The following is a 25,935-nucleotide window of genomic DNA, read 5'->3' on the forward strand; positions in this document are numbered from 1 at the left end:
TGTATGAAGAACGGTCCACCACCTAAAGGACATCCAGACAACTTGACACAACTGTGGGAAGCATTGGAGTCAACATGGGCCCAGTGGAACGCTTACAACACCTTTATAGAGTCCTGAGTTATAGTTGTCAGAAGAATTGAGGGGAAAGGGGGACGACGACTCAATATTAGGAAGGTGTTCTCAAAGATACTGTGCAGAAATCACTCCAGCATTTCCTGGTTGCTAAAATGTCAGTATATGTGACAAAACAAGCAGAGAATCATTATGAAATGTCTTTTCCTTAACCCAAAATGCTGCGTTTTAAACCTGGTTTACAAAAATTTGATTGAATAGGAAACAGAACTGCTCTACTGCTTCGTAGACTTGCTTTCAAGGACCGTGACAGATCCATAACTCATATTTCTATGTGAATTTGGTTGGGGGGTGACTGAGGGAACTCCCTGTCGGGCCGTAGGGGTGACTGAGGGAACTCCCTGAACCACAAGATGGCGCTGTACAACAAGAGTCCAACCATAAAAGTGATGTTTATTATTTTTCACCTCCTGAACTCAGGAGGAAAATACATTAAATACAGTGGAACACAAGACCAAAGGCATCAGATGCCACAGAGAGAACGGAGGAGGAGAAGATGAAGTGGTGGGCGGGGGGAGAGAGACGCTGCCCAGCCCAGCCAGTCGGACAGCATCATCAGGACTTCCTGTGAGGAGCAGAAACAGGAAGTTCCAGCTCAGTAAAACACAGATTAATTTAATTAAAATGTGATGAAGTAGATTCTATGTTTTAGTGAATAAAAACAGACAGGGATACAAACAACACCGATGAACTGCGATTGACGATGTCATTTCTGCTCGAGCCGACGTCTACAGCGTTCACAGTCAACGGGAATTCTGGGAAATGGCCCTTTTAAAAAGTACATCACTGCGCACAGGTCATTCATTCATGTGTTGGATTGGTTTCCCTGCTGAAACGGTCAAGACACTGGAGGCTAATTGATTTCTATACACACACTAGAACAGGGACAGTCTCAAACTGTTTCACTCTGCACCCCCCTTCCAGCAAGGGGGAACATCCCCCCCCCCCTTCCCCTGGGCAAGTCAATCTGGACACTTTAAAGAGTAAGTTAAAAGCCGGACTGAGGCCCACACCCCCTGCCACCCCCTCTAAGGGGGCGTGTCACTAAATGCCTGATAAGGGGCGTATCACAAAGTTTGGGACCACTGCACTAAATGACAAATAGGGTGCGTGTCACTAAATGACCGATAGGGGGCGTGTCACTAAATGACCGATAGGGGGCGTGTCACTAAATGACCGATAGGGGGCGTGTCACTAAATGACCGATAGGGGGCGTGTCACTAAATGACCGATAGGGGCGTGTCACTAAATGACCGATAGGAGGCGTGTCACTAAATGACCGATGAGGGGGCGTGTCACTAAATGACCGATAGGGGCGCTGTGTTGAAGCCACCAGGCCTCCATCTTGGCTCCCCCACCGTTAACAACACTTTAGGACGTTATAGAAATGAACTTACTAAATGTCCCCGACACGTTTATTGAATTACAGACAGCTTTTACATCCGCTAAACAAATGAAAAATATTGTCCTCAACGTATATATATATATATATATTTGTTTAAGTACTAATGTTACCGTCCTCACTACTACAACAAAAACATTTAAATGAAATACTGAACAATTACAAAGGACTAGTTTTTCTGAGTAGCTTCAAAGTCTCTCCAAAAACATTATCAGCAATGCAGGGTTTTTATATATATATATATATAGATACACACGTCATTGGAATGACAGAGCTCTGCCGCTTTTTAATAGCTGTTTAAATGGTGGCGTTACGCCGTGGGGGAAGTCGGCGTGGGGAAGGGGAAGTCGGAAGTGGGGGAAGTCGGCGTGGGGAAGTCGGAGTGGGGGAAGTCACCGTGGGGAAGGGGGAAGTCGCCGTGGGGAAGGGGAAGTCGCCGTGGGGGAAGTCGGCGTTCGGCGTGGGGGAAGTCACCGTGGGGGAAGGGGGAAGTCGCCGTGGGGGAAGTCGCCGTGGGGGAAGTCACCGTGGGGAAGGGGGGGGAAGTCGGCGGTGGGAAGTCGGCGTGTGGGAAGGGGGGAAGTCGCCGTGGGGAAGTCGCCGTGGGGGAAGGGGGAAGTCGGGTGTGGGGGAAGTCGGTGTGGGGGAAGTCGGCGTGGGGGAAGTCGGCGTGGGGAAGTCGGCGTGGGGGAAGTCGGCGAAGGGGGAAGTCGCCGTGGGGGAGGGGGGAGGCGGGGGAAGTCGGCGTGGGGGAAGTCACCGTGGGGGAAGTCACCGTGGGGGAAGTCACCGTGGGGGAAGGGGGGAAGTCTGCGTGGGGAAGTCGGCGTGGGGAAGGGGGAAGTCGCCGTGGGGAAGGGGGAAGTCGGCGTGGGGGAAGTCGGCGTGGGGGAAGTCGGCGTGGGGGGGGGAAGTCGGCGTGGGGGAAGGGGGAAGTCGGCATGGGGGAAGTCGGCATGGGGAAGTCGCCGTGGGGGAAGTCGCCGTGGGGGAAGTCGCCGTGGGGGAAGTCGCCGTGGACTCACTGGGGGTATTAGTAGTTCCTGGTTCATTGTTATTCATACACGTCCTTCTTGTCAGCGATGTACTGGACGATATCCTGAGGAGACATCAGCTTCTCTGCCTCCACATCCGGGATCTCAAACCCTGCAGCAGGAACACGTTAACACACACACATTAGGCTTAACACACACACACACACACACACACAGCGTGGGGGAGGGAGAGACAGACCGACAGAGAGAGAGAGGAGAGACAGACCGACAGAGAGAGAGAGAGACAGACCGACAGAGAGAGAGACAGACCGACAGAGAGAGAGAGACAGACCGACAGAGAGAGAGAGACAGACCGACAGAGAGAGAGAGACCGACAGAGAGAGAGAGACCGACAGAGAGAGACAGACCGACAGAGAGACAGACCGACAGGGAGGGAGAGACAGACCGACAGTCAAACACAGACAGGGAGAGAGAGACAGTAGATACAGGGAGCCAGACTCACCAAACTCATCCTCCATGGCCATAATGATCTCTACCTGGTCCAAGCTGTCTAACCCCAGGTCCTTCAGGAAGTGGGACGACGTTGCCAGCTGAGGATACAGATCGATCAGAGGAGATCAGGACAGAGACATCCTACATCTGCAGTCCTACTCTGAGATACACTCCATAACCATAAGTATGTGGACACCTACTCATCCAAAATCATGTTATTTAACATTGGGGTGTCCACATACTCTTGGATTTATACAATGGGTGGGTTGGGTCTCTGACGTTATACTGTTACGCTGTTCCGTCTGACTGCGCCAGTCTCATCAGCCCAGCCAGGCAATTTATACAATCTCCACTATAAAAAGCATCTTGACATTATTATATAAAAACATTAGCTCATATTTCTTTTACACTAACATGTAGTTTTCAACAGAGGAGATTTGTATAAACCTGTCTGTCTTTCTGACATTTGCAACATTGAAACAATCTCCAGCTGTCCCATTGTAATGAACGTGTTCGAGAGAGACAGAGAGAGAGACAGAGAGAGAGACAGAGAGAGAGACAGAGAGAGACAGAGAGAGAGACAGAGAGACAGACAGAGAGAGAGAGAGACAGACAGAGAGAGAGACAGACAGAGAGAGACAGAGAGAGAGACAGAGAGAGAGAGAGACAGAGAGAGACAGAGAGACAGAGAGACAGAGAGACAGAGAGAGACAGAGAGACAAAGGACAGAGAGACAGGATGGACAGAGAGAGAGAGAGACAGAAACCCTTAAAACAGGAGAGAGAGACTTCAAAAACAACTATAGAGAGGTTGAGCAGACAGACAATGATTACACACAGAAGAATAGACAGATGAGTTCTGAGTTCCTCCAGAAATGAGAGAGGACAGCCTACAGAAAGAGAGAGACAGAGAAAGGAGTTCAGAGAACTCAGAGTGACAGACAGAGAGACGTGAGCTAAACCCAGAGAAGACAGAGAGTAGAAGACAGACAATCAATATAGACAATTAGACAGACCACAGAACAAAGAGACAACTCTTACTAAGTCCTCAAATACATGAATCTGCATGTCATCATTTACATGGATATAAACAAATGAAATGTCAATAGAAAACAGGCCAAAATCAGTGCAGCAGTTTCCAGCTTCAATAGACTGTGGAGAAAGGCTGTGTTGAACGGTTGTTGGTGTGGTGGACTGTTGAGTGGTTGTCCTGGCTGTAAACTCTCTTGGCTACAAAACACACGTTTAACGGCAACAAAACAAACGGAATAGAGAAGCTTGCACTGAGGGTTGAACACATCCTCATTCACGTCTCCATCACAACCCCACTTTTGGCCGATGCTGGCTATTTAATTGGGCTGTGTTGAAAGCGCCCTATGTGGAAGGAGCTGCACTGAGACGGTTCAGAATAATTCAGGGCCGTCACAAGACAGTTGAAGACAGAGAGAGAGACAGAGAGATTTGACAGACAGAGAGAGACAGACAGACTGACAGACAGACAGACTGAGTTGTTGACTGTGTTGTTAGACTGTGTTGACATTGTGTTGTTAGCTGTGTTGAGAGAGACTGTGAGAGAGAGACAGAGAGACAGAGAGAGGACAGACAGACAGAGAGACAGAGAGCAGAGTTGAAGGCTGAGTTGTTGACAGACAGACAGACAGACAGACAGACAGTTGACAGACAGACAGTGACAGTTAACTGTGAGAGAGAGAGACAGAGAAGGGACAGAGAGAGACAGTGAGAGAGACAGTGTTGAGGGACAGACAGAGAGACAGAGTTGTTAGACAGAGGACAGAGAGGGACAGTTGTTGGACAGAGAGAGACTGTGTTGAGAGACAGAGTTGGACAGAGAGCTGTGGACAGAGTTGGGACTGAGAGAGAGAGACAGAGAGAGGTTGTTGGTTTCTCAGCCGAAATCATGAATCTGCTGTCATCATTTTTATGGATATAAACAAAGAAATGTCAACAGCTGTGTTGGCCAAAATAAGTGCAGCTAGTTTCCAGCTTCAGTTTGAAGTGACTGTGTTGTTGGCTGTGTTGTTGGCTGTGTTGTTGTTGGCTGTGTTGTTGCTGTGTTGTTGGCTGTGTTGTTGGCTGTGTTGTTGGCTGTGTTGTTGGCTGTGTTGTTGGCTGTGTTGTTGGCTGTGTTGTTGGCTGTGTTGTTGGCTGTGTTGTTGCTGTGTTGTTGGCTGTGTTGTTGGCTGTGTTGTTGGCTGTGTTGTTGGCTGTGTTGTTGGCTGTGTTGTTGCTGTGTTGTTGGCTGTGTTGTTGGCTGTGTTGTTGGCTGTGTTGTTGGCTGTGTTGTTGGCTGTGTTGTTGGCTGTTGCTGTGTTGTTGGCTGTGTTGTTGGCTGTGTTGTTGGCTGTGTTGTTGGCTGTGTTGTTGGCTGTGTTGTTGGCTGTGTTGTTGGCTGTGTTGTTGGCTGTGTTGTTGGCTGTGTTGTTGGCTGTGTTGTTGCTGTTGTTGGCTAGCTCCTCTGAACAACAGTGTCCTGGGGAGTAAGCACATTTTCTATGTCAGGTGAAATCACACCTCATTGTTATTGTTATTATTGATGTATCCAAATAAACGTCACTAGAAAACAACTTAAACAAATGTAAATGAAACTGATTTGCTGTTTTTCTGGCTGGTTTTCTTTTGACATTACTGTAAGTTAGCTGTTGTTGGCACACACACACACACACACACACACACTGTGTTGTTGGCACACACACACAGCTGTGTTGTTAGCTGCATGGGATAAGAACGTTGCCAGTACATTTAGAACAAAAAGACTGAGCGACTGTTGTTGCCATAGATACAGAACAAAAAGACTGAGCGACTGGGTCACCATAGATACAGAACAAAAGACTGAACGACTGGGTCGCCATAGATACAGAACAAAAGACTGAGCGACTGGGTCGCCATAGATACAGAACATAAAGACTGATCCAACTAAACGCCATAGATACAGAACACAAAGTAAATGAAACTGACTGTTTTTCTGGCTAGATTTTTTTTTACAGAACAAAAAGACTGAGCCGACTGGGCGCCATAGATACAGAACAAAAAGACTGACGACATAGACACACACACACACACAACACTGAGCTAGCATGCATGGGATAAGACGTTGCCAGCCAGTATGGCAATGGAACATTTATACAGAACAAAAAGACTGAACGACTGGGTCGCCATAGATACAGAACAAAAGACTGAACGACTGGGTCGCCATAGATACAGAACACAAAGACTGAACGACTGGGTCGCCATAGATACAGAACAAAAAGACTGAGCGACTGGGGCCATAGATACAGAACAAAAGACTGAACGACTGGGTCGCCATAGATACAGAACAAAAAGACTGAACGACTGGGTCGCCATAGATACAGAAAAAGACTGAACGACTGGGTCGCCATAGATACAGAACAAAAAGACTGAACGACCGGGTCGCCATAGATACAGAACAAAAAGACTGAACGACTGGGTCGCCATAGATACAGAACAAAAAGACTGAACGACTGGGTCGCTAACAACCAGCCAGCTTGGGTAGCAACCTTAGATTAGTGTCGGGACTATATCTTGTTGGAAGGAGGAAATTGTATGAATAAATGTATGAAAGATAAGGAGTGTTGATGTCAAACTGATCCTAGATATGTGGGGAATAAATCCACTAGACACCATAAACAGAACCACGAGGAAGCGAATAGGAACAGAAACAGTAGAGGATTGTGTTTTATAGAAACTCTCTCTCCTCAGGTCCTTACCTTCTCTGGGTTGATCTTGTCGTAGAGCTTGAGGACGTACATGACTCGTTCTTTAATGCTTTCAATGGTGAGGGGAGGCAGGTCTCCATACTGTCTACAGAACACTCCCACTGAGCTGGAGATCTAGAGAGAAGAAGAAGAAGGACAGGAAGGAAGAAAGGATGGGTTCAGAGGTCATTCACTTATCGGTGACAGCTTGACTGACATCACTTCTGCACAATGCACTCATTTGACCAATCAAGCAGTTTAGTTCAAGCCTAGATAATAATATTACAGATGTCCATGTGCATTGTATTTAGTGCACAAGTCATGCGTGCGTCACATCCTGTCACAACAACCTCAGGTATTGATAATAAATAACACATTTGCTTTAGAGTAAATTAAAATGTGTCAAATCGACTGTCATCTAAGCATAAGTATACACAATATAGCATGCTAGTACGCTATGCTAACAGTACTTTAATTGATTTAACTTTAATTGTACGACAGTTTGAACATAAAGTATCATTCAAATTGTACTCAACTAAACTAGTATCAAACGATTCCATGATAAGCTTAACTTAGTCTGCTGCTAACATATGAGACACAGACGGTTGTTTTGTAACATAAATGCATGTATCATTCAAACTATACATTTTCACAGAGTCGGTTTCGTTGAATTAGTAAAAACGGACCCGGTTTTGTCCCGGTTTTAAGAGCTTGGCTTTGCAAAGTGACACTTAAGTTACAGATTTAATTTGGAAAGACACTGGTAGGTCAATGTGCAATCCATCACTACTAGGCCACAGCAGCGACTAAATGTCTCCGTGTTATTCAAGACGAACCCGTGTTTGTTCGGTCCACCGGGTCCGCTGACTGCTGGCAATGAAGGACAACGGTCGGGGTTGAATAGGACCGGGACAGCTGCGGTTCTCACTGCAATGTTACCCGACGAGAGTCTCACGGAAGACCGGGGGAGCTGGCGGACACACTGCGCTAGGACACGGGACGCCATGGTTTTGAGGATCAATCCCAGGGTGCAAAGCAAAACACGCGTTTTTGGAAGACAAGGTGGTTTCCACTAGATAGCACAGCCACAAAGTCAAAGGGAAAAGGAGGTCAAATGTGCGCAGGCGCACTAGTTATTCTTTTTATTTTTATTTTTAAATAACGCCGATATTTAATATGATTTTTCTTTATTAAGCTATAACGTAATTATAATGCTTTCCGGTATGTTTTCTTATTTCATTAAATCGGAATAATGTAATAATTATGACTTTGGTTGAATTTTATCGCGTCGTCGAGTAGCGGATCGAGGCATTACGTTCTGTACGTAAGACATGACTAATCAACAAAAACAATTATATTAAACAATTATATATTATATTATAGTATTATTTCGTCGATAATTAACAAATGATGTTAATTCTTTAACACACATATTTAAAAAAAAATAATAATAATAATAAATTAGTTGAATATTACTTATTATTTGTGAGCGGAAGAGCTTTAAATCATCATCGATGTTGCAGTGCTCTGCTAGTATGGTCTGAAGGGAGAGGCTGAGAACCACATCACATTTTAACAACAGAAATCATTACAACCATGGAATTGTGTGAGATACTGTACAACAAGGCGGAATACATTGAAACGGTAATCTTTCCGTAGCAAGCTTGTAATTTCGGTGTTTATTTGACTAGATAACGTTAACGATTAGCAAGTTAGCGTTTAGCTCATTGGTATTTACATTGAGGATAGCAAACATTATGAACACCTTCCTAATATTGAGTTGTACCTTCCTTTTGCCCCTCCTAACTCTAAGTGCTGTACATATGAATGTGTATATATATATATATATATTGGTATATTGGTATTTACATTGAGGATACCAAACATTATGAACACCTTCCTAGTATTGAGTTGTACCTCCTTTTGCCCTCATAACAGCCTTATTTCGTCAGGGTTGTCGACTCTACAAGGTGTAGAAAGCGTCCCAACAGGGATGCTGGTCCATGTTGACTCTACAAGGTGTAGAAAGCGTCCCAACAGGGATGCTGGTCCATGTTGACTCCAATGCTTCCCACAGTTGTGTCCAGTTGGCTGGATGTCCTTTAGGTGGTGGACCATTCTTGATCCACACGGGGAAACGGTTGAGCGTAATAAACCCCAGCAGCGTTGCAGTTCTTGACTCAACCCGGTGCGCCTGGTACCTACTACCAAACCCTGTTCAAAGGCACTTCAATATATTTGTCTTGCCCATTCACCCTCTGAATGGTACACACACAGTCTATGTCTCAAATCCTTCTTCAACCAGGTCTACTCCCCTTCTTCATCTACACTGATTGAAGTGGATTTAACAAAGTGACATCAATAAGGGATCATAGATTTCACCTGGATTCACCTGGTCAGTCTGTGTCCTGGAAAGAGCAGGTGTTCTTAATGTTTTTGTATATACAGTGCACAGTCAATGCACTGAACCCTCATTGCTCGGTCCCTTAGCCAGCCAGCTTGAATTGCAGATAGACCATTTCTTGACGAGGCACCGATTACAGTTAGCATCAAGCGGTGGTCTGTAAACCTGTATCTGAGTCCGTACCGTTTATACCAACTGATCAGCATGTCCTCTCTCCCTGTCAGTTAGCATCAAGCGGTGGTCTGTAAACCTATATCTGAGTCCGTACCGTTTATACCAACTGATCAGCATGTCCTCTCTCCCTGTCAGGCGTCTGGTAACAAAGTGAGCAGGCAGTCGGTGCTGTGCGGCAGTCAGAACATCGTCCTCAACGGCAAAGTAAGTAACAACAAGCCGGTATTACACCATGAGATGGGCCAGTTGGGGCTTTACGTTCACTATACAGGTAATAAACCATGAGTCTCCCTCCCTCCCTCCCTGTCTCCCTCCCTCCCTCCCTGCTTACCTCCCTCCCTCCCTCCCTCCATGTCTCCCTCCCTGTCTGTATCACCCTGCCGTCCTGTCTCCCTCCCTCCCTGTCTCCCTCCCTCCCTGTCTCCCTCTCTCCCTGTCTCCCTGTCTGTCTCCCTCGCTCCATCCCTGTCTCCCTCCCTGTCTGTATCACCCTGCCGTCCTGTCTCCCTCCCTCCTGTCTCCCTCTCTCCCTCCCTGTCTCCCTCCCTCCCTGTCTGTCTCCCTCTCTCCCTGTCTCGCTCCATCCCTGTCTCCCTCCCTGTCTGTCTGTCACCCTGCTTCCCTGTCTGTCTGTGTCTCCCTCCCTCCCTCCCCCTCCCTCCCTCCCTCCCTCCCTCCCTCCCTCCCTCCCTCCCTCCCTCCCTCCCTCCCTCCCTCTGTCCGTCCCTGTCTCCTCCAGACTATAGTAATGAATGACTGTATAATCCGTGGAGACCTGGCCAATGTCAGGGTGGGGAGGCACTGTGTTGTGAAGAGCCGGAGTGTCATTCGGCCGCCGTTCAAAAAATTCAGCAAAGGGTGAGTTCTGCTCCAACCTCTTCTAGACCAGGGGTCTCCTCTTCTAGACCAGGGGACTCCTCTTCTAGACCAGGGGACTCCTCTTCTAGACCAGGGGTCTCCTCTTCTAGACCAGGGGACTCCTCTTCTAGACCAGGGGACTCCTCTTCTAGACCAGGGGTCTCCTCTTCTAGACCAGGGTCTCTCTCAGACCCTCTTCTAGACCAGGGGTCTCCTCCTTCTAGACCAGGGGTCTAGACCAGGGGTCTCCTTCTAGACCAGGGGTCTCCTCTTCTAGACCAGGGGTCTCCTCTTCTAGACCAGGGGTCTCCTCTTCTAGACCAGGGGTCTCCTCTTCTAGACCAGGGGTCTCCTCTTCTAGACCAGGGGTCTCCTCTTCTAGACCAGGGGTCTCCTCTTCTAGACCAGGGGACTCCTCTTCTAGACCAGGGGACTCCTCTTCTAGACCAGGGGTCTCCAACCTTTTCTAGACCAGGGGTCTCCAACCTTTTCTAGACCAGGGGTCTCCAACCTTTTCTAGACCAGGGGTCTCCAACCTCTTCTAGACCAGGGGTCTCCTTTTCTAGACCAGGGGTCTCCTTTGGGCTAATTTAATAAAATAAATAAATAAATGAATAAAAAAAAATAATTATAGTTCTCAAATAGCAACATTTCTTCTGTTCTCTTCTACCCGGCAACTCTTCCCTGGGTCCTCGGAGAACAAGAGATGCGTTTCCTGTATATAACTGGTCAAATAATGGTTCATAAACAGTAGTTGGTACGATAGGCCCCATTATATTCTATTTTTTGTATTTTCCCAAATTCTGTTTTCTGTTGTATTTTTTCGTGATTTAGCATTTTTTCCTGTTTGTAACTCTCAAGAAACAGCAACAACAGTCCATGTCAATGGTTAAATCACATCAGAACACAATTTTTGAAGTCTGGAAAAAAGATAACAAATTTCAATTAAAAACAACAACATGTATTTCCCCCCATTTTAATTGTGCGAGAGAGGAATGTGTCGGTCTGGAGATGTTTCTGCTGTTTAGGACTACTGCTGTAGCACATCATGACAGAGTTAGACAGGACTACTGCTGTAGCACATCATGACAGAGTTAGACAGGACTACTGCTGTAGCACATCATGACAGAGTTAGACAGGACTACTGCTGTAGCACATCATGACAGAGTTAGACAGGACTACTGCTGTAGCACATCATGACAGAGTTAGACAGGACTACTGCTGTAGCACATCATGACAGAGTTAGACAGGTCTACTGCTGTAGCACATCATGACAGAGTTAGACAGGTCTACTGCTGTAGCACATCATGACAGAGTTAGACAGGTCTACTGCTGTAGCACATCATGACAGAGTTAGACAGGTCTACTGCTGTAGCACATCATGACAGAGTTAGACAGGACTACTGCTGTAGCACACATGACAGTTAGACAGAGTTAGCACACATCAGACACACTGCTGTTAGCACATCATGACAGAGTTAGACAGGTCTACTGCTGTAGCACATCATGACAGAGTTAGACAGGTCTACTGCTGTAGCACATCATGACAGAGTAGACAGGTCTACTGCTGTTCACATCATGACAGAGTTAGACACACTACTGCTGAGCACACCACAGAGTTAGACAGGTCTACTGCAGAGCACATCATGACAGAGTCAGACAGGACTACTGCTGTAGCACATCATGACAGAGTTAGACAGGACTACTGTTAGCACATCATGACAGAGTTACACAGGTCACAGAGTACACACATCACACAGAGTTACACAGGTCACACAGAGCACATCACACAGAGTTACACAGGTCACAGAGCACATCATGACACACACACAGTCACACACACATCATGACACAGACAGGACACATCACACACAGAGTTACACACACACAGAGTCAGCACATCATGACAGAGTTACACACACAGAGTAGCACACACACAGAGGTGACACACACACAGAGTCCACACACACACAGAGCCTTCTTCACACACACATCGGAGACACACACACACAGAGTCACACACACACACACACACAGAGTTACACACACACAGAGTCACGTGACACACACACACACAGAGTCACACACACACACACACACACACAGAGTCACACACACACACAGAGTCACACACACACAGAGTTCACACACACACACACACACACACACAGACACACACACACACACACACACACACACACACACACAGAGTCACACACAGAGTCACACACACAGAGTCACACACACAGAGTCACACACACACAGAGTCACACACACACAGAGTTACACACACAGAGTCACACACACAGAGTTACACACACAGAGTTACACACACACAGAGTCACACACTCACACACAGAGTCACACACACAGAGTCACACACACAGAGTTACACACACACAGAGTTACACACACAGAGTTACACACACACAGAGTTCACACACACTCACAGAGTCACACACACAGAGTTACACACACACACAGAGTTACACACACACAGAGTTACACACACAGAGTTACACACTCACAGAGTTCACACACACAGAGTCACACACACAGAGTTACACACACACAGAGTCACACACACAGTCACACACACAGAGTTACACACACACAGAGTTACACACACAGAGTTACACACACACAGAGTCACACACACACACAGAGTTACACACACAGAGTCACACAGTTACACTCACAGAGTCACACACACAGAGTCACACACACACAGAGTCACACAGAGTTACACTCACAGAGTTACACACACACTCACACACACAGTCACAGAGTCACACACACAGTCACACACACTCACAGAGTCACACACACAGTCACACACACACAGAGTTACACACACAGAGTTACACACACACTCACACACACAGTCACAGAGTTACACACACACTCACAGACACACACACTCACAGAGTCACACACACACTCACAGAGTCACACACACAGTCACAGAGTCACACACACAGTCACAGAGTCACACACACAGTCACACAGTCACACACACAGTCACACACACTCACAGAGTCACACACACAGTCACACACACTCACAGAGTCACACACACTCACAGAGTAACACACACACTCAAAGAGTACACACACACAGTCACACACACTCACAGAGTCACACACACTCACAGAGTAACACACACAGTCACACACACAGTCACACACACTCACAGAGTTACACACACACTCACAGAGTAACACACACAGTCACACACACAGTCACACACACTCACAGAGTAACACACACAGTCACACACACTCACAGAGTTACACACACAGAGTCACACACACAGTCACACACACTCACAGAGTCACACACACAGTCACAGAGTCACACACACACAGAGTCACACAGTCACACACACAGTCACACACACTCACAGAGTAACACACACACTCACAGAGTTACACACACAGAGTCACACAGTCACACACACAGTCACACACACTCACAGAGTTACACACACACTCAGAGTAACACACACACACAGAGTACACACACACAGTCACAGAGTAACACACACACACACAGTCACACACACACAGTAACACACACAGTCACACACACAGTCACACACACACAGTCACACACACAGTCACACACACAGTCACACACACACAGTAACACACACTCACAGAGTAACACACACACTCACAGTACACACACACAGTCACACACACTCACAGAGTCACACACACTCACAGAGTAACACACACTCACAGAGTAACACACACACACAGTCACACACACAGAGTAACACACACACACAGTCACAGACACAGTCACACACACTCACAGAGTAACACACACACACACAGTCACACTCACAGAGTAACACACACTCACAGAGTAACACACACACACACAGTCACACACACAGTCACACACACTCACAGAGTAACACACACACTCACAGAACGACACACATTTCACAGTCACACACACAGGTAACAGTTGGGTCACAGTAACACACACAGTCACACACACTGTCACACAGTCACAGAGTCACACACACTCACAGTGTTCACACACAGTCACACATACAGAGTTACACACACACACACTGGCCGAGGGAACATTCAGGTCCTAAATCTGGGTCATGTGTGATGCTCGGGAACGACAACATTTCACTGTCCCTGTGGGGCTAGTTGGGTCCATGTTCTACTAGTCTGGTCTGAACAGTACTAGTCTCTGTCTAGTTGGGTCCATGTTCTACTAGTCTGGTCTGAACAGTACTAGTCTCTGTCTGATTGTGTTTATTACAGGGTAGTCACTGACTGTAGTTTGTATCATCTCTGACTGTTGGTGTTCTCTAGTCTGGTTCTGTTGTGATGTCACAATGGGGGTAGTTGTGTTCTGTCAACATATGAAATCTGACTCTACACAGACCGGTCTCTGGCATGTCATTACACCGACCGGGGGGAGTCACATGACCAGGTTTGGAGTCACTCACCTCTAGAGGTTCTGTTGTGATGTCACAATGGGGGTAGTGTGTTCTGTCAACATATGAAATGTGACTCCTACACCGACCGGGCCGGGAGTCACTCCTACGCCGACCGGGCCGGGAGTCACTCCTACGCCGACCGGGCCGGGAGTCACTCCTACGCCGACCGGGCCGGGAGTCACTCCTACGCCGACCGGGCCGGGAGTCACTCCTACGCCGACCGGGCCGGGAGTCACTCCTACGCCGACCGGGCGGGAGTCACTCCTACGCCCGACCGGGCGGGAGTCACTCCTACACCGACCGGGCGGGAGTCACCCCTACGCCGACCGGGAGCCACTCCTACGCCGACCGGGCCGGGAGCCACTCCTACGCCGACCGGTTGTTCATGTTGTTTCTGTTGCTCCAGGCAACGGTCGCCACTGTGACTGGTTGTTAATGTGTGTGTGTGTGTGTGTGTGTGTGTGTGTGTGTGTGTGTGTGTGTGTGTGTGTGTGTGTGTGTGTGTGTGTGTGTGTTCTCCAGGGTCGTGTGTGTGTGTGTTCCAGGACGGTGTGTGTAAGATCCTAGACAACACAGTTCTTCCTCCTGAGACCGTGGTTCCTCCCTTCACCGTGTTCTCAGGATGCCCAGGTCAGAACACACCTCCTCCTCCTCTATCTCTACCTCCTCCTCTACCTCCTCCTCCTCTATCTCTATCCTCCTCTACATCCTCCTCCTCTATCTCTCCTCCTCCTCTATCCTCTCTACATCCTCCTCTACATCCTCCTCTACATCCTCCTCTCCTCTATCTCATCCTATATCCTCCTCTCATCCTCCTCTACATCCTCCTCTTCCTCCTCCTCTCTACATCCTCTCCTCTACCCCCTCTACATCCTCCTCCTACATCCTCCTCTCTCTACATCTCCTCCTCCTCCTCCTCTATCATCCTCTCTACCTCCTCCTCTACCCCTCCTCTACATCCTCTCTCCTCCTCCTCTACACATCTCCTCTACATCCTCCTCTACATCCTCCTCTTCCTCCTCTACATCCTCCTCTATCCCCTCCTCTCCTCCTCCTCTCTACATCCTCCTCTACCCCCTCCTCACATCTTTCTCTGCATCCTCCTCTCCTCCTCCTCCTCTACATCCTCCTCTACCCCTCCTCTACATTCTCCTCTACCTCTTCCTCCTCTACATCCTCCTCTACCTCCTCCTCGTCACCTCTACATCCTCCTCTACCCCCTCCTCTATCTCTATCTACTTCTCTACATCCTCCTCTACCCTCTCATCCTCCTCTCCTCCTCTACATCCTCCTCTGCATCATCCTCTACCTCCTCCTCCTCTACATCCTCTCTACCCCCTCCTCTCATCTCCTCTACCTCTTCTTCCTCCTCTACACCTTCCTCTACATCCTCCTCTACCTCCATCCTCCTCTACATCCTCCTCTACCTCTACATCCTCCTCTACCCCCTCCTCTATCTCCCCTCTCTACATCCTCCTCTACCTCTACATCCTCCTCATCCTCCTCTACATCCTCCTCTACATCCTCCTCTACATCCTCCCTCCTCCTCCATCCTCATCATCCTCCTCTACATCCTCCTCCTCTACATCCTCCTCTACCTCCTCCTCTTCTACCCCCTCCTCTCATTCTCCTCTCCTCCTCTCCATCATCCTCCTCACCTCCTCCTCCTCTACCTCTCCTCCTCTACATCCTCCTCTACCCCTCCTCTATCTCTACCTACTTCTCTCATCCTCCCTCCACCTCCTTCTATACCTCCTCTATACCTCCTCTCCCCCTCCTCTACATTCTCCTCTACATCCTCCTCTATCATCCTCTCTCATCCTCCTCCTCTACATCCTCCTCTACATCCTCCTCCTCTCTCCTCCTCCTCTACATCCTCCTCCTCTACATCCTCTACCTCCTCCTCCTCTACATCCTCCTCTACCCCCTCCTCTACCTCTACCCTTCTCTACATCCTCCTCTATCTCTACATCCTCCTCTCCTCCTCTACCTCCTCTACCCTCCTCTACATCCCCCTTTACCTCCTCTCCTCACCTCCTCCTCTACATCCTCCTCTACATCATCCTCTACATCCTCCTCTACATCCTCCTCCTCTACCCCCTCCTCTATCATACCTACTTCTCTACATCCTCCTCTACATCCTCATCTACCTCCTCATCTACCTCCTCCTCTACCCCCTCCTCTACCCCCTCCTCTACCTCTTCCTCCTCTACATCCTCCTCTACCTCCTCCTCTACATCCTCCTCTACTTCCTCCTCTACATCCTCCTCTACCCCCTCCTTTATCTCCTCTCTACATCATCCTCCTCTACATCCTCCTCTACCTCCTCTCCCTCTACATCCTCCTCTACATCCTCTCTACCTCTACATCCTCCTCACCTCCTCTCTACCTCCTTCTTCATCCTCCTCTACCTCTATCTCCTCCTCTACACCTCCTCCTCTACCCCCTCCTCTACATCCTCCTGCTCATCCTCCTCTACCCATCCTCCTCTACATCCTCCTCTATCCCCTCCTCTACCTCCTCCTCTACCTCCTCTCTACCTCCTCCTCTACATCCTCCTCCTTCTCCACATCCTCCTCTACCCCCTCCTCTACATTCTCCTCTACCTCTTCCTCCTCTCATCCTCCTCCAAATCCTCCTCTACATCCTCCTCTACCCCATCCTCTACATTCTCCTCTACCTCTCCTCCTCTACATCCTCCTCCTCTACCACCTCCTCTCCTCTACATCCTCCTCTACTACCTCTCTCCTCTACATCCTCCTCTACTTCTCCTCTCATCCTCCTCTACCCCCTCCTTTATCTCTACCTACTTCTCTACATCATCCTCTACCTCTACATCCTGCTCTCCTCCTCTCCCTCTCATCCTCCTCTACATCCTCCTCATCTACATCCTCCTCACCTCCTTCTACATCCTCCTCTTCTCTTCCTCCTCTACCTCTATCTCCTCCTCTACCTCCTCCTCACCCTCCTCTATCATCCTCCTCTACCCCTCTCTCATCCTCCTCTACCCCCTCCTCTACCTCCTCCTCTACCTCCTCCTCTACCCCATCCTCTACATCCTCCTCCTTCTCTACATCCTCCTCTACCCCCTCCTCTACATTCTCCTCTACCTCCTCCTCCTCTACATCCTCTCCACATCCTCCTCTACATCCTCCTCTACCCCCTCCTCTACATTCTCCTCTACATCCTCCTCCTCCTCTACCTCCTCCTCCTCTACATCCTCCTCTACATCCTCCTCTACCTCCTCCTCCTCTACATCCATCTACCCCCTCTACATCCTCCTCTACCCCTCTCCTCTACATTCTCCCCCCTCCTCTACATCCTCCTCTACCCCCTCCTCTACATTCTCCTCTACCCCCTCCTCTACATCCTCCTCTACCCCTCCTCTACATTCTCCTCTACCCCCTCCTCTACCTACTCCTCTACATCCTCCTCCTCCTCTACATTCTCCTCCAAATCCTCCTCTACCATCCTCCTCCTCTACCTCCTCCTCTACATCCTCCTCTACCTCCTCCTCCATCCTCCACATCCTCCTCCATCCTCCTCTCTCCTCTCCTCTCTCCTCCTCTACATCCTCCTCCTCCTCCTCCATCCTCCTCTACCTCCTCCTCCTCTACATCCTCCTCTACCTCTACCTACTTCTCTACATCCTCCTCTACCTCTCATCCTCCTCCACCTCCTTCTCTACCTCCTCCTCTACCCCTTCCTCTACCTCCTCCTCTACCTCCTCCTCTACCCCTTCCTCTACCTCCTCTTCTACCTCCCCCTCTACCTCCCCCTCTACCTCCTCCACATCCTCCTCTACCCCCCCACATCTACTCCCCACTTTGTCTTCAACTCTTTTTAACTGGTGTCTCTTCCCCACTCTTCCTCTTCCTCCTCTACCTCCTCCTCCTCCTCCTCCCTCTTCCTCCTCTCTCTCTCTCAGGTCTGTTTTCAGGAGAGCTCCCAGAATGCACCCAGGACCTGATGATTGATGTGACCAAGAGTTACTACCAGAAATTCCTCTCTCTCAGCCAGATATAAACTACCCTTACATATACATTAGCCTACCTTACCTTAACCTACCTTACCTTAACCTACCCTACACTATCCAGATATAATCTACCCTACACTATCCAGATATAAATACCTTACCTTAACCTACCTTACCTTAACACCCTACACTATCCAGATATAATCTACCCTACACTATCCAGATATAAATACCTTACCTTAACCTACCTTACCTTAACCTACCTAACCCTAATTCCTCCTCTCCCAGATATAAACCCCTAAACTACCTAACCTTAACCTACCTTAACCTGCCCTACCTAACCTAACCTACCTTAAACCCCCTTAACCCACCCTACCTTAACCTGCCTTAACCTACGCTACCTTAACCTGCCCTACCTGATAACCTACCCTACCTTAACAACCTTAACCTACTTAACCTGCCCCTACCTTAACCTACCTTAACCTACCTCTAACCTCCTAACCTGCCCTACCTTACCTTAACCTACCCTACCTTAACCTACCTTAACCTCCTCCCTACCCTAACCTACCCTACTCTGCTCGACCTATACAGATATAACCCCTACCTTAACCTACCCTACCTTAACCTACCCTACTCTGCTCGACCTATACAGATATAACCTACTACCTTAACCTACCCTACCTTAACCTACCCTACACTATCCAGATATAATCTACCCTACACTATCCAGATATAAATACCTTACCTAACCTACCTTACCTTAACCTACCCTACACTATCCAGATATAATCTACCCTACACTATCCAGATATAAATACCTTACCTTAACCTACCTTACCTTAACCTACCTAACCCTAACTCTCAGCCAGATATAAACCCCTACCTACGCTACCTTAACCTTAACCTACCTTAACCTACCCTACCTTAACCTAACCTACCTTAACCTGCCCTACCTTAACCCACCCTACCTTAACCTACCTTAACCCCTACCTTAACCTACCCTACCCTACCCTACCTTAACCTACCTTAACCTACCTTAACCTACCCTACCTTAACCTACCTTAACCTACCTTAACCTACCTAACCTACCCTACCTTAACCTACCTTAACCTACCCTACCTTAACCTACCTTAACCTACCCACCCTAACCTACCCTACTCTGCCTCGACACTATACAGATATAACCCCTACCTTAACCTACCCTACCTTAACCTACCCTACCTGCTCCACTATACAGATATAACCCCTACCTTAACCTGCCCTACCTTAACCTACCCTACCTCAACCTACCCTACCTCGACACTATACAGATATAACCCCTACCTTAACCTACCCTACCTTAACCTACCCTACCTTAACCTACCCTACCTTAACCTACCTTAACCTACCCTACCCTAACCTACCCTACCTTCGACCTACAGATATAACCCCTACCTTAACCCCCTACCTTAACCTACCCTACCTTAACCTACCTTAACCTGCCCTACCTTAACCTACCCTACCTTAACCTACCTTAACCTACCCTACCCTAACCTACCCTACCTAACCGACACTACAGATATAACCCTACCTTAACCTACCCTAACCTACCCTACTCTGCTCGACACTATACAGATATAACCCCTACCTTAACCTACCCTACCTTAACCTACCCTACTCTGCTCGACACTATACAGATATAACCCCTACCTTAACCTACCCTATCCGATCCTTGTTCTGCCCCTGAACAAGGCAGTTTACCCACTGTTCCTAGACCAGCATTGAAAATAAAAATTTGTTCTTAACTGACTTGCCTAGTTCATTTACGGTCAAATTAATAAATTATACGTAGATTATTTCATGATCGAACTCGACGAGTTCCTTTCAACTTCTTCCAGCTGTTTATTTTTTTTTTTGGGGGGGGAAGAGACACAAAACTAAACTACGACTTTGATTTTAAGATCAAATAGGAACTCAACAGTGTTTGGGGTAAACAACAGATTTATACACCTCAGTTATGTTGCTCTCTGGCGCCATCCTGTGGGGACTGCTGAGAATACAGTCAATATTAAAGACATGTTAGTCTGGCGCCATCCTGTGGGGACTGCTGAGAATACAGTCCATATTAAAGACATGTTGCTCTCTGGCGCCATCCTGTGGGGACTGCTGAGAATACAGTCAATATTAAAGACATGTTAGTCTGGCGCCATCCTGTGGGGACTACTGATAACACAGTCCATATTAAAGACATGTTGCTCTCTGGCGCCATCCTGTGGGGACTGCTGAGAATACAGTCAATATTAAAGACATGTTGCTCTCTGGCGCCATCCTGTGGGGACTGCTGATAACACAGTCCATACTAAAGACATGTTAGTCTAGCGCCATCCTGTGGGGACTACTGAGCACACAGTCAATATTAAAGACATGTTGCTCTCAGCGCCATCCTGTGGGGACTGCTGAGAATACAGTCAATATTAAAGACATGTTGCTCTCTAGCGCCATCCTGTGGGGACTGCTGATAACACAGTCAATATTAAAGACATGTTACTCTCTAGCGCCATCCTGTGGGGACTGCTGAGAATACAGTCCATATTAAAGACATGTTACTCTCTGGCGCCATCCTGTGGGGACTGCTGAGAATACAGTCAATATTAAACACATGTTAGTCTGGCGCCATCCTGTGGGGACTGCTGATAATACAGTAAATATTAAATACATGTTGCTCTCAGCGCCATCCTGTGGGGACTGCTGAGAATACAGTCAATATTAAAGACATGTTGCTCTCTAGCGCCATCCTGTGGGGACTGCTGAGAACACAGTAAATATTAAAGACATGTTGCTCTCTGGCGCCATCCTGTGGGGACTGCTGATAACACAGTAAATATTAAAGACATGTTGCTCTCTAGCTCCATCCTGTGGGGACTGCTGAGAATACAGTCAATATTAAACATGTTAGTCTAGCCCCTTCCTGTGGGGACTGCTGAGAACGCAGTCAATATTAAACACATGTTAGTCTGGCGCCATCCTGTGGGGACTGCTGAGAACACAGTAAATATTAAAGACATGTTGCTCTCTGGCGCCATCATGTGGGGACTGCTGATAACACAGTAAATATTAAATACATGTTGCTCTCTGGCGCCATCCTGTGGGGACTGCTGATAACACAGTAAATATTAAATACATGTTGCTCTCTGGCGCCACTCTCTGGGGACTGCTGATAACACAGTCAATCGTTGTTATCCCACAAGGGGCTCTGTGAAGAAACACACCAGACACCTTCGGCTCAGGAATAAAAAAAAAAGTTTATTTTTCAACGACAGGGAACATCCTTCAGGACAATGTTTGACCGTTATAATAATCAGCAACAAAACAACGTCAAAAGTACAGTTGTATTCCAGCCTCGGAAACCCTCTCTCAGTTCTGGGAGCATCAGAGGGAAATTATTGCAGACAGTTAGCTTGTCTATTGACATCTAGAAAACACACCCTCCTCCTCTTCCTCCATCTCCTCCAGTCTCTCAAGAGTTAAAACGACAAGGTTTCTGATAGATTGAAGGTCAGGTTCCATCACAGCTCATAACGGCCTCAAGCCTGGTTCTAGATCTTCCTGAAGCCTGGTTCTAGAACTTCCTGAAGCCTGGTTCTACAACATCCTGAAGCCTGGTTCTACAATGTCCTGAAGCCTGGTTCTAGAACTTCCTCAAGCCTGGTTCTAGATCTTCCTGAAGCCTGGTTCTAGAACTTCCTGAAGCCTGATTCTACAACGTCCTCATAACTGGTTCTAGAACATCCTGAAGCCTGGTTCTAGAACGTCCTGAAGCCTGCTGGTGCGGTTTTTAAAAACACTCAGTCTCGTTATAATTAGTATTTTATCAGATAGGAGCACAGATTCACCTCAATGCCAAAGATCCATCATCACCATCATCATCATCATCATCATCATCATCACCCTCATCATCCGTTATGTAATAAATCTTTATTAGGGTTTATTTCATACTGAGTTTTAACACACATCAGATTCTATGGAAATAACTTGTAGGGTAACTAGTGGACTGATCAGGTGGGGAAGCGCTCAACATCTGACTTCTGGGGTTCTGAGATAAACAACACCCACAACCTGTTTCCATGGTTCCCTCTCTGTGACAGCTTGGCCGGTATCCAACCAACGGTCTCAGTAGATACACACTAAAACCACACCCAGCACATCTTGCATTGGACAATAATAAATCATGTTTAAATCAGTATTACAGCCCCGTTACCGATCAAACTGAGCCCAGTACATTTAGATAGGCAGTCTACAAACATCGGAAACATCTGGACATTTTCATTTATCAAAAGAATGTAAAAAAAACAACATCCGGATATCTTTTTTTTTTTTTAATATCTTTTGTTCTTCTCCTCAGCAACATGCAAATAGTCCAAAACAATTCCTCATAAAAATAAATAAATCTGAGGATTCAAATCCATCTGTCAAACTCTTCATCTGTTAAAGTCTTTATTATAATGATTTTCTATCAAATTGTATTGACTACTATGTTAATAAATAAAAACACCTCTAGATCAATTATAAATATGACAGGAGATTCTATAGCTGGAGACAACTCTGACTCTAAAGTTCAGGGGTCAAACTAGTTGACATGGGGGGGGGTCAGTCAGACTGACGCCAGGCTTTTACTTCCTAGTAAACAAACGTTGTCTCATCATCCAATCAAAAGTCTCTTCTGTTCCCCGCAGTGAGATCGAACAGGGTAGAATAGAAGGAGAAACAGGAAGCTCCTCCCTACTGATAAATAACATGTTTACGGATCTATTGTCTTGATATATGATCATCATGTACATGCATACTGCTGGTGACCCAGTAAGGGTGACATGGTACAGGGGTGGGCGGGGTTTAGAGATGGAGGGCGGGGTTAGAGACAGAGGGCAGGGTTAGAGATAGAGGGCGGGTTTAGAGACAGAGGGCGGGGTTAGAGATGGAGGGCGGGGTTAGAGATGGAGGGTTTAGAGATGGAGGGCGGGGTTAGAGATGGAGGGCGGGGTTTAGAGATGGAGGGTGGGGTTAGAGATGGAGGGCGGGGTTAGAGATGGAGGGCAGGGTTAGAGATGGAGGGGTTAGAGATGGGACGGGGTTAGAGATGGAGGGCGGGTTTAGAGATGGAGGGCGGGGTTAGAGATGGAGGGCGGGGTTTAGAGATGGAGGGCGGGTTTAGAGACGGAGGGCGGGTTTAGAGATGGAGGGCGGGGTTAGAGACGGAGGGCGGGGTTAGAGATGGAGGGCAGGATTAGAGATGGAGGGCAGGGTTAGAGATGGAGGGCGGGGTTAGAGATGGAGGGCGGGGGTTAGAGACGGAGGGCGGGGTTGACTCTGATCTCTAGTCTCCTACAATATAGAGACTGACTGGGATCCACCAGTCTGATATGGTCTCCTACTATAAAGAGACTGACTGGTCTCCTCCTATATAGAGACTGACTGGTCTCCTACTATATAGAGACTGGCTGGGATCTACTATATAGAGACAGACTGGGATCTACCAGTCTGATATGGTCTATTACTATATAGAGACTGACTGGGATCTACTATATAGAGACTGACTGGGATCTACTATATAGAGACTGACTGGGATCTACTATATAGAGACTGGCTGGGATCTACCAGTCTGATATGATCTCCTACTATATAGAGACTGACTGGGATCTACTATATAGAGACTGACTGGGATCTACCAGTCTGATATGGTCTCCTACTATATAGAGACTGACTGGGATCTACCAGTCTGATATGGTCTCCTACTATATAGAGACTGACTAGGATCTACCAGTCTGATATGGTCTATTACTATATAGAGACTGACTGGGATCCACCAGTCTGATATGGTCTCCTACTATATAGAGACTGACTGGTCTCCTACTATATAGAGACTGACTGGAATCTACTATATAGAGACTGACTGGGATCCACTATATAGAGACTGACTGGGATCTACCAGTCTGATATGGTCTCCTACTATATAGAGACTGGATGGGATCTACTATATAGAGACTGGCTGGGATCTACTGTATAGAGACTGGCTGGGATCTACTATATAGAGACTGACTGGGATCCCTCAGTCTGATATGGTCTATTACTATATAGCGACTGACTGTGATCTACCAGTCTGATATGGTCTCCTACTATATAGAGACTGACTGGGATCCACTATATAGAGACTGACTGGGATCTACTATATAGAGACTGACTGGGATCCACTATATAGAGACTGACTGGGATGCACTATATAGAGACTGACTGGGATCTACTATATAGAGACTGACTGCGATCTACCAGGCTGATATGATCTCCTACTATATAGAGACTGACTCTGATCTACTATGTAGAGACTGGCTGGGATCTACTATATAGAGACTGGCTGGCATCTACTAGTCTGATATGATCTCCTACTATATAGAGACTGACTGGGATCCACCAGTCTGATATGGTCTCCTACTATATAGAGACTGACTGGGATCTACCAGTCTGATATGGTCTCCTACTATATAGAGACTGACTGGGCTAGGGCTACAGGGGTCAGGGCTACAGAGATCAGGGGTTAGGGATACAGGGGTCAGGGGTTAGGGATACAGGGGTCAGGGGTTAGGGATACAGGGGTCAGGGGTTAGGGTTATAGGGGTCAGGGATACAGGGATCAGGGGTTAGGGATACAGGGGTCAGGGGTTAGGGATACAGGGGTTAGGGATACAGGGGTCAGGGGTTAACATTAGTATCGGGTAAGGTGATAGTGAGGTGTGGTTGGTGTTTGGGGTTCCATCTCTACAAGTTGATATGACCTGAGTACGGCGTTAGGCTGCTGGAGAGAGATGCATGATACCGTCACAGCCCTGTGTGTAGCAGGTTAAATATATATACTGTATGTAAAACAGGTGGACTACAGATACACCTAGATGTGTTGTATCTACCCAACCCTCAGACAGGGCTGACTGGTAGACTCTGTGGATAGGAGACACCCGTCAGTAAAGGGATGGTTACTGTAACTAGGAACAACATGAGTCACGTTGTAAAGGGACCGTTAGGAACAGACATTACTGCACTTTGACTACAGGTGGATTCGTTTGGTTGTCTGTAGATATCTACACTAACACATCTCATCCTCTCTCTCCTCTCCTCTCCTCTCCTCTCCTCCTCTCCTCATCCTAGAAATAGACCTAATCTCATCCCCCGGCAGAGAGCATCAGACACAGTCAAAGCTTAAACATTTGACTCAAATATAACTTGAAAAAAATAAATAATGAAGTAACAGGAATTGACTTGGTTTAAGTTCCGTTAAC

The 25,935-nt window shown here is 47.4% G+C and overlaps 2 protein-coding genes and 1 long non-coding RNA gene across 4 annotated transcripts; 1 reads left to right on the top strand and 2 right to left on the bottom strand.

The window, feature by feature from the left end:
• Positions 1 to 505: 505 nt before the first annotated feature.
• Positions 506 to 7,834, bottom strand: ndufab1b (NADH:ubiquinone oxidoreductase subunit AB1b). Its single transcript, XM_042315013.1, is given in 6 exon segments — positions 506 to 697; positions 2,560 to 2,680; positions 3,032 to 3,119; positions 6,767 to 6,889; positions 7,591 to 7,649; positions 7,652 to 7,834. Coding segments are annotated over 5 exon segments (471 nt in total). The 5' UTR covers positions 7,761 to 7,834; the 3' UTR covers positions 506 to 697; positions 2,560 to 2,588.
• A 423-nt stretch (positions 7,835 to 8,257) lies between these two features.
• LOC121844666 (dynactin subunit 5-like) lies at positions 8,258 to 10,225 on the top strand. Its single transcript, XM_042315014.1, has 3 exons — positions 8,258 to 8,398; positions 9,468 to 9,536; positions 10,072 to 10,225. Exons 1-3 carry the CDS (start codon positions 8,351 to 8,353, stop codon positions 10,192 to 10,194), a joined length of 240 nt encoding a protein of 79 aa, XP_042170948.1. The 5' UTR covers positions 8,258 to 8,350; the 3' UTR covers positions 10,195 to 10,225.
• A 9,548-nt stretch (positions 10,226 to 19,773) lies between these two features.
• LOC121844665 lies at positions 19,774 to 20,518 on the bottom strand. 2 transcript variants are annotated; one of them, XR_006082097.1, is made up of 3 exons: positions 20,230 to 20,518; positions 20,122 to 20,176; positions 19,774 to 19,855 (listed from the first exon to the last, which is right to left on the bottom strand). It is a non-coding gene; the product is annotated as an uncharacterized LOC121844665 (long non-coding RNA). The 2 variants fall into 2 exon arrangements; XR_006082098.1 differs by having other exon boundaries at positions 20,122 to 20,167; positions 20,283 to 20,514.
• Positions 20,519 to 25,935: the final 5,417 nt, after the last annotated feature.

Source organism: Oncorhynchus tshawytscha, unplaced genomic scaffold (assembly GCF_018296145.1).
Source record: "Oncorhynchus tshawytscha isolate Ot180627B unplaced genomic scaffold, Otsh_v2.0 Un_contig_1726_pilon_pilon, whole genome shotgun sequence".
In the NCBI taxonomy this organism is placed as follows: domain Eukaryota; kingdom Metazoa; phylum Chordata; class Actinopteri; order Salmoniformes; family Salmonidae; genus Oncorhynchus; species Oncorhynchus tshawytscha.

Bases quoted from the DNA above. Each gene is read 5' to 3' on its own strand.
- LOC121844666 (XM_042315014.1), top strand. From the start codon at position 8,351: ATGGAATTGTGTGAGATACTGTACAACAAGGCGGAATACATTGAAACG. The intron at 8,399-9,467 runs GTAATCTTTCCG...TCTCCCTGTCAG, and splicing joins AGGCGGAATACATTGAAACG to GCGTCTGGTAACAAAGTGAG. The intron at 9,537-10,071 runs GTAAGTAACAAC...TGTCTCCTCCAG, and splicing joins ACATCGTCCTCAACGGCAAA to ACTATAGTAATGAATGACTG.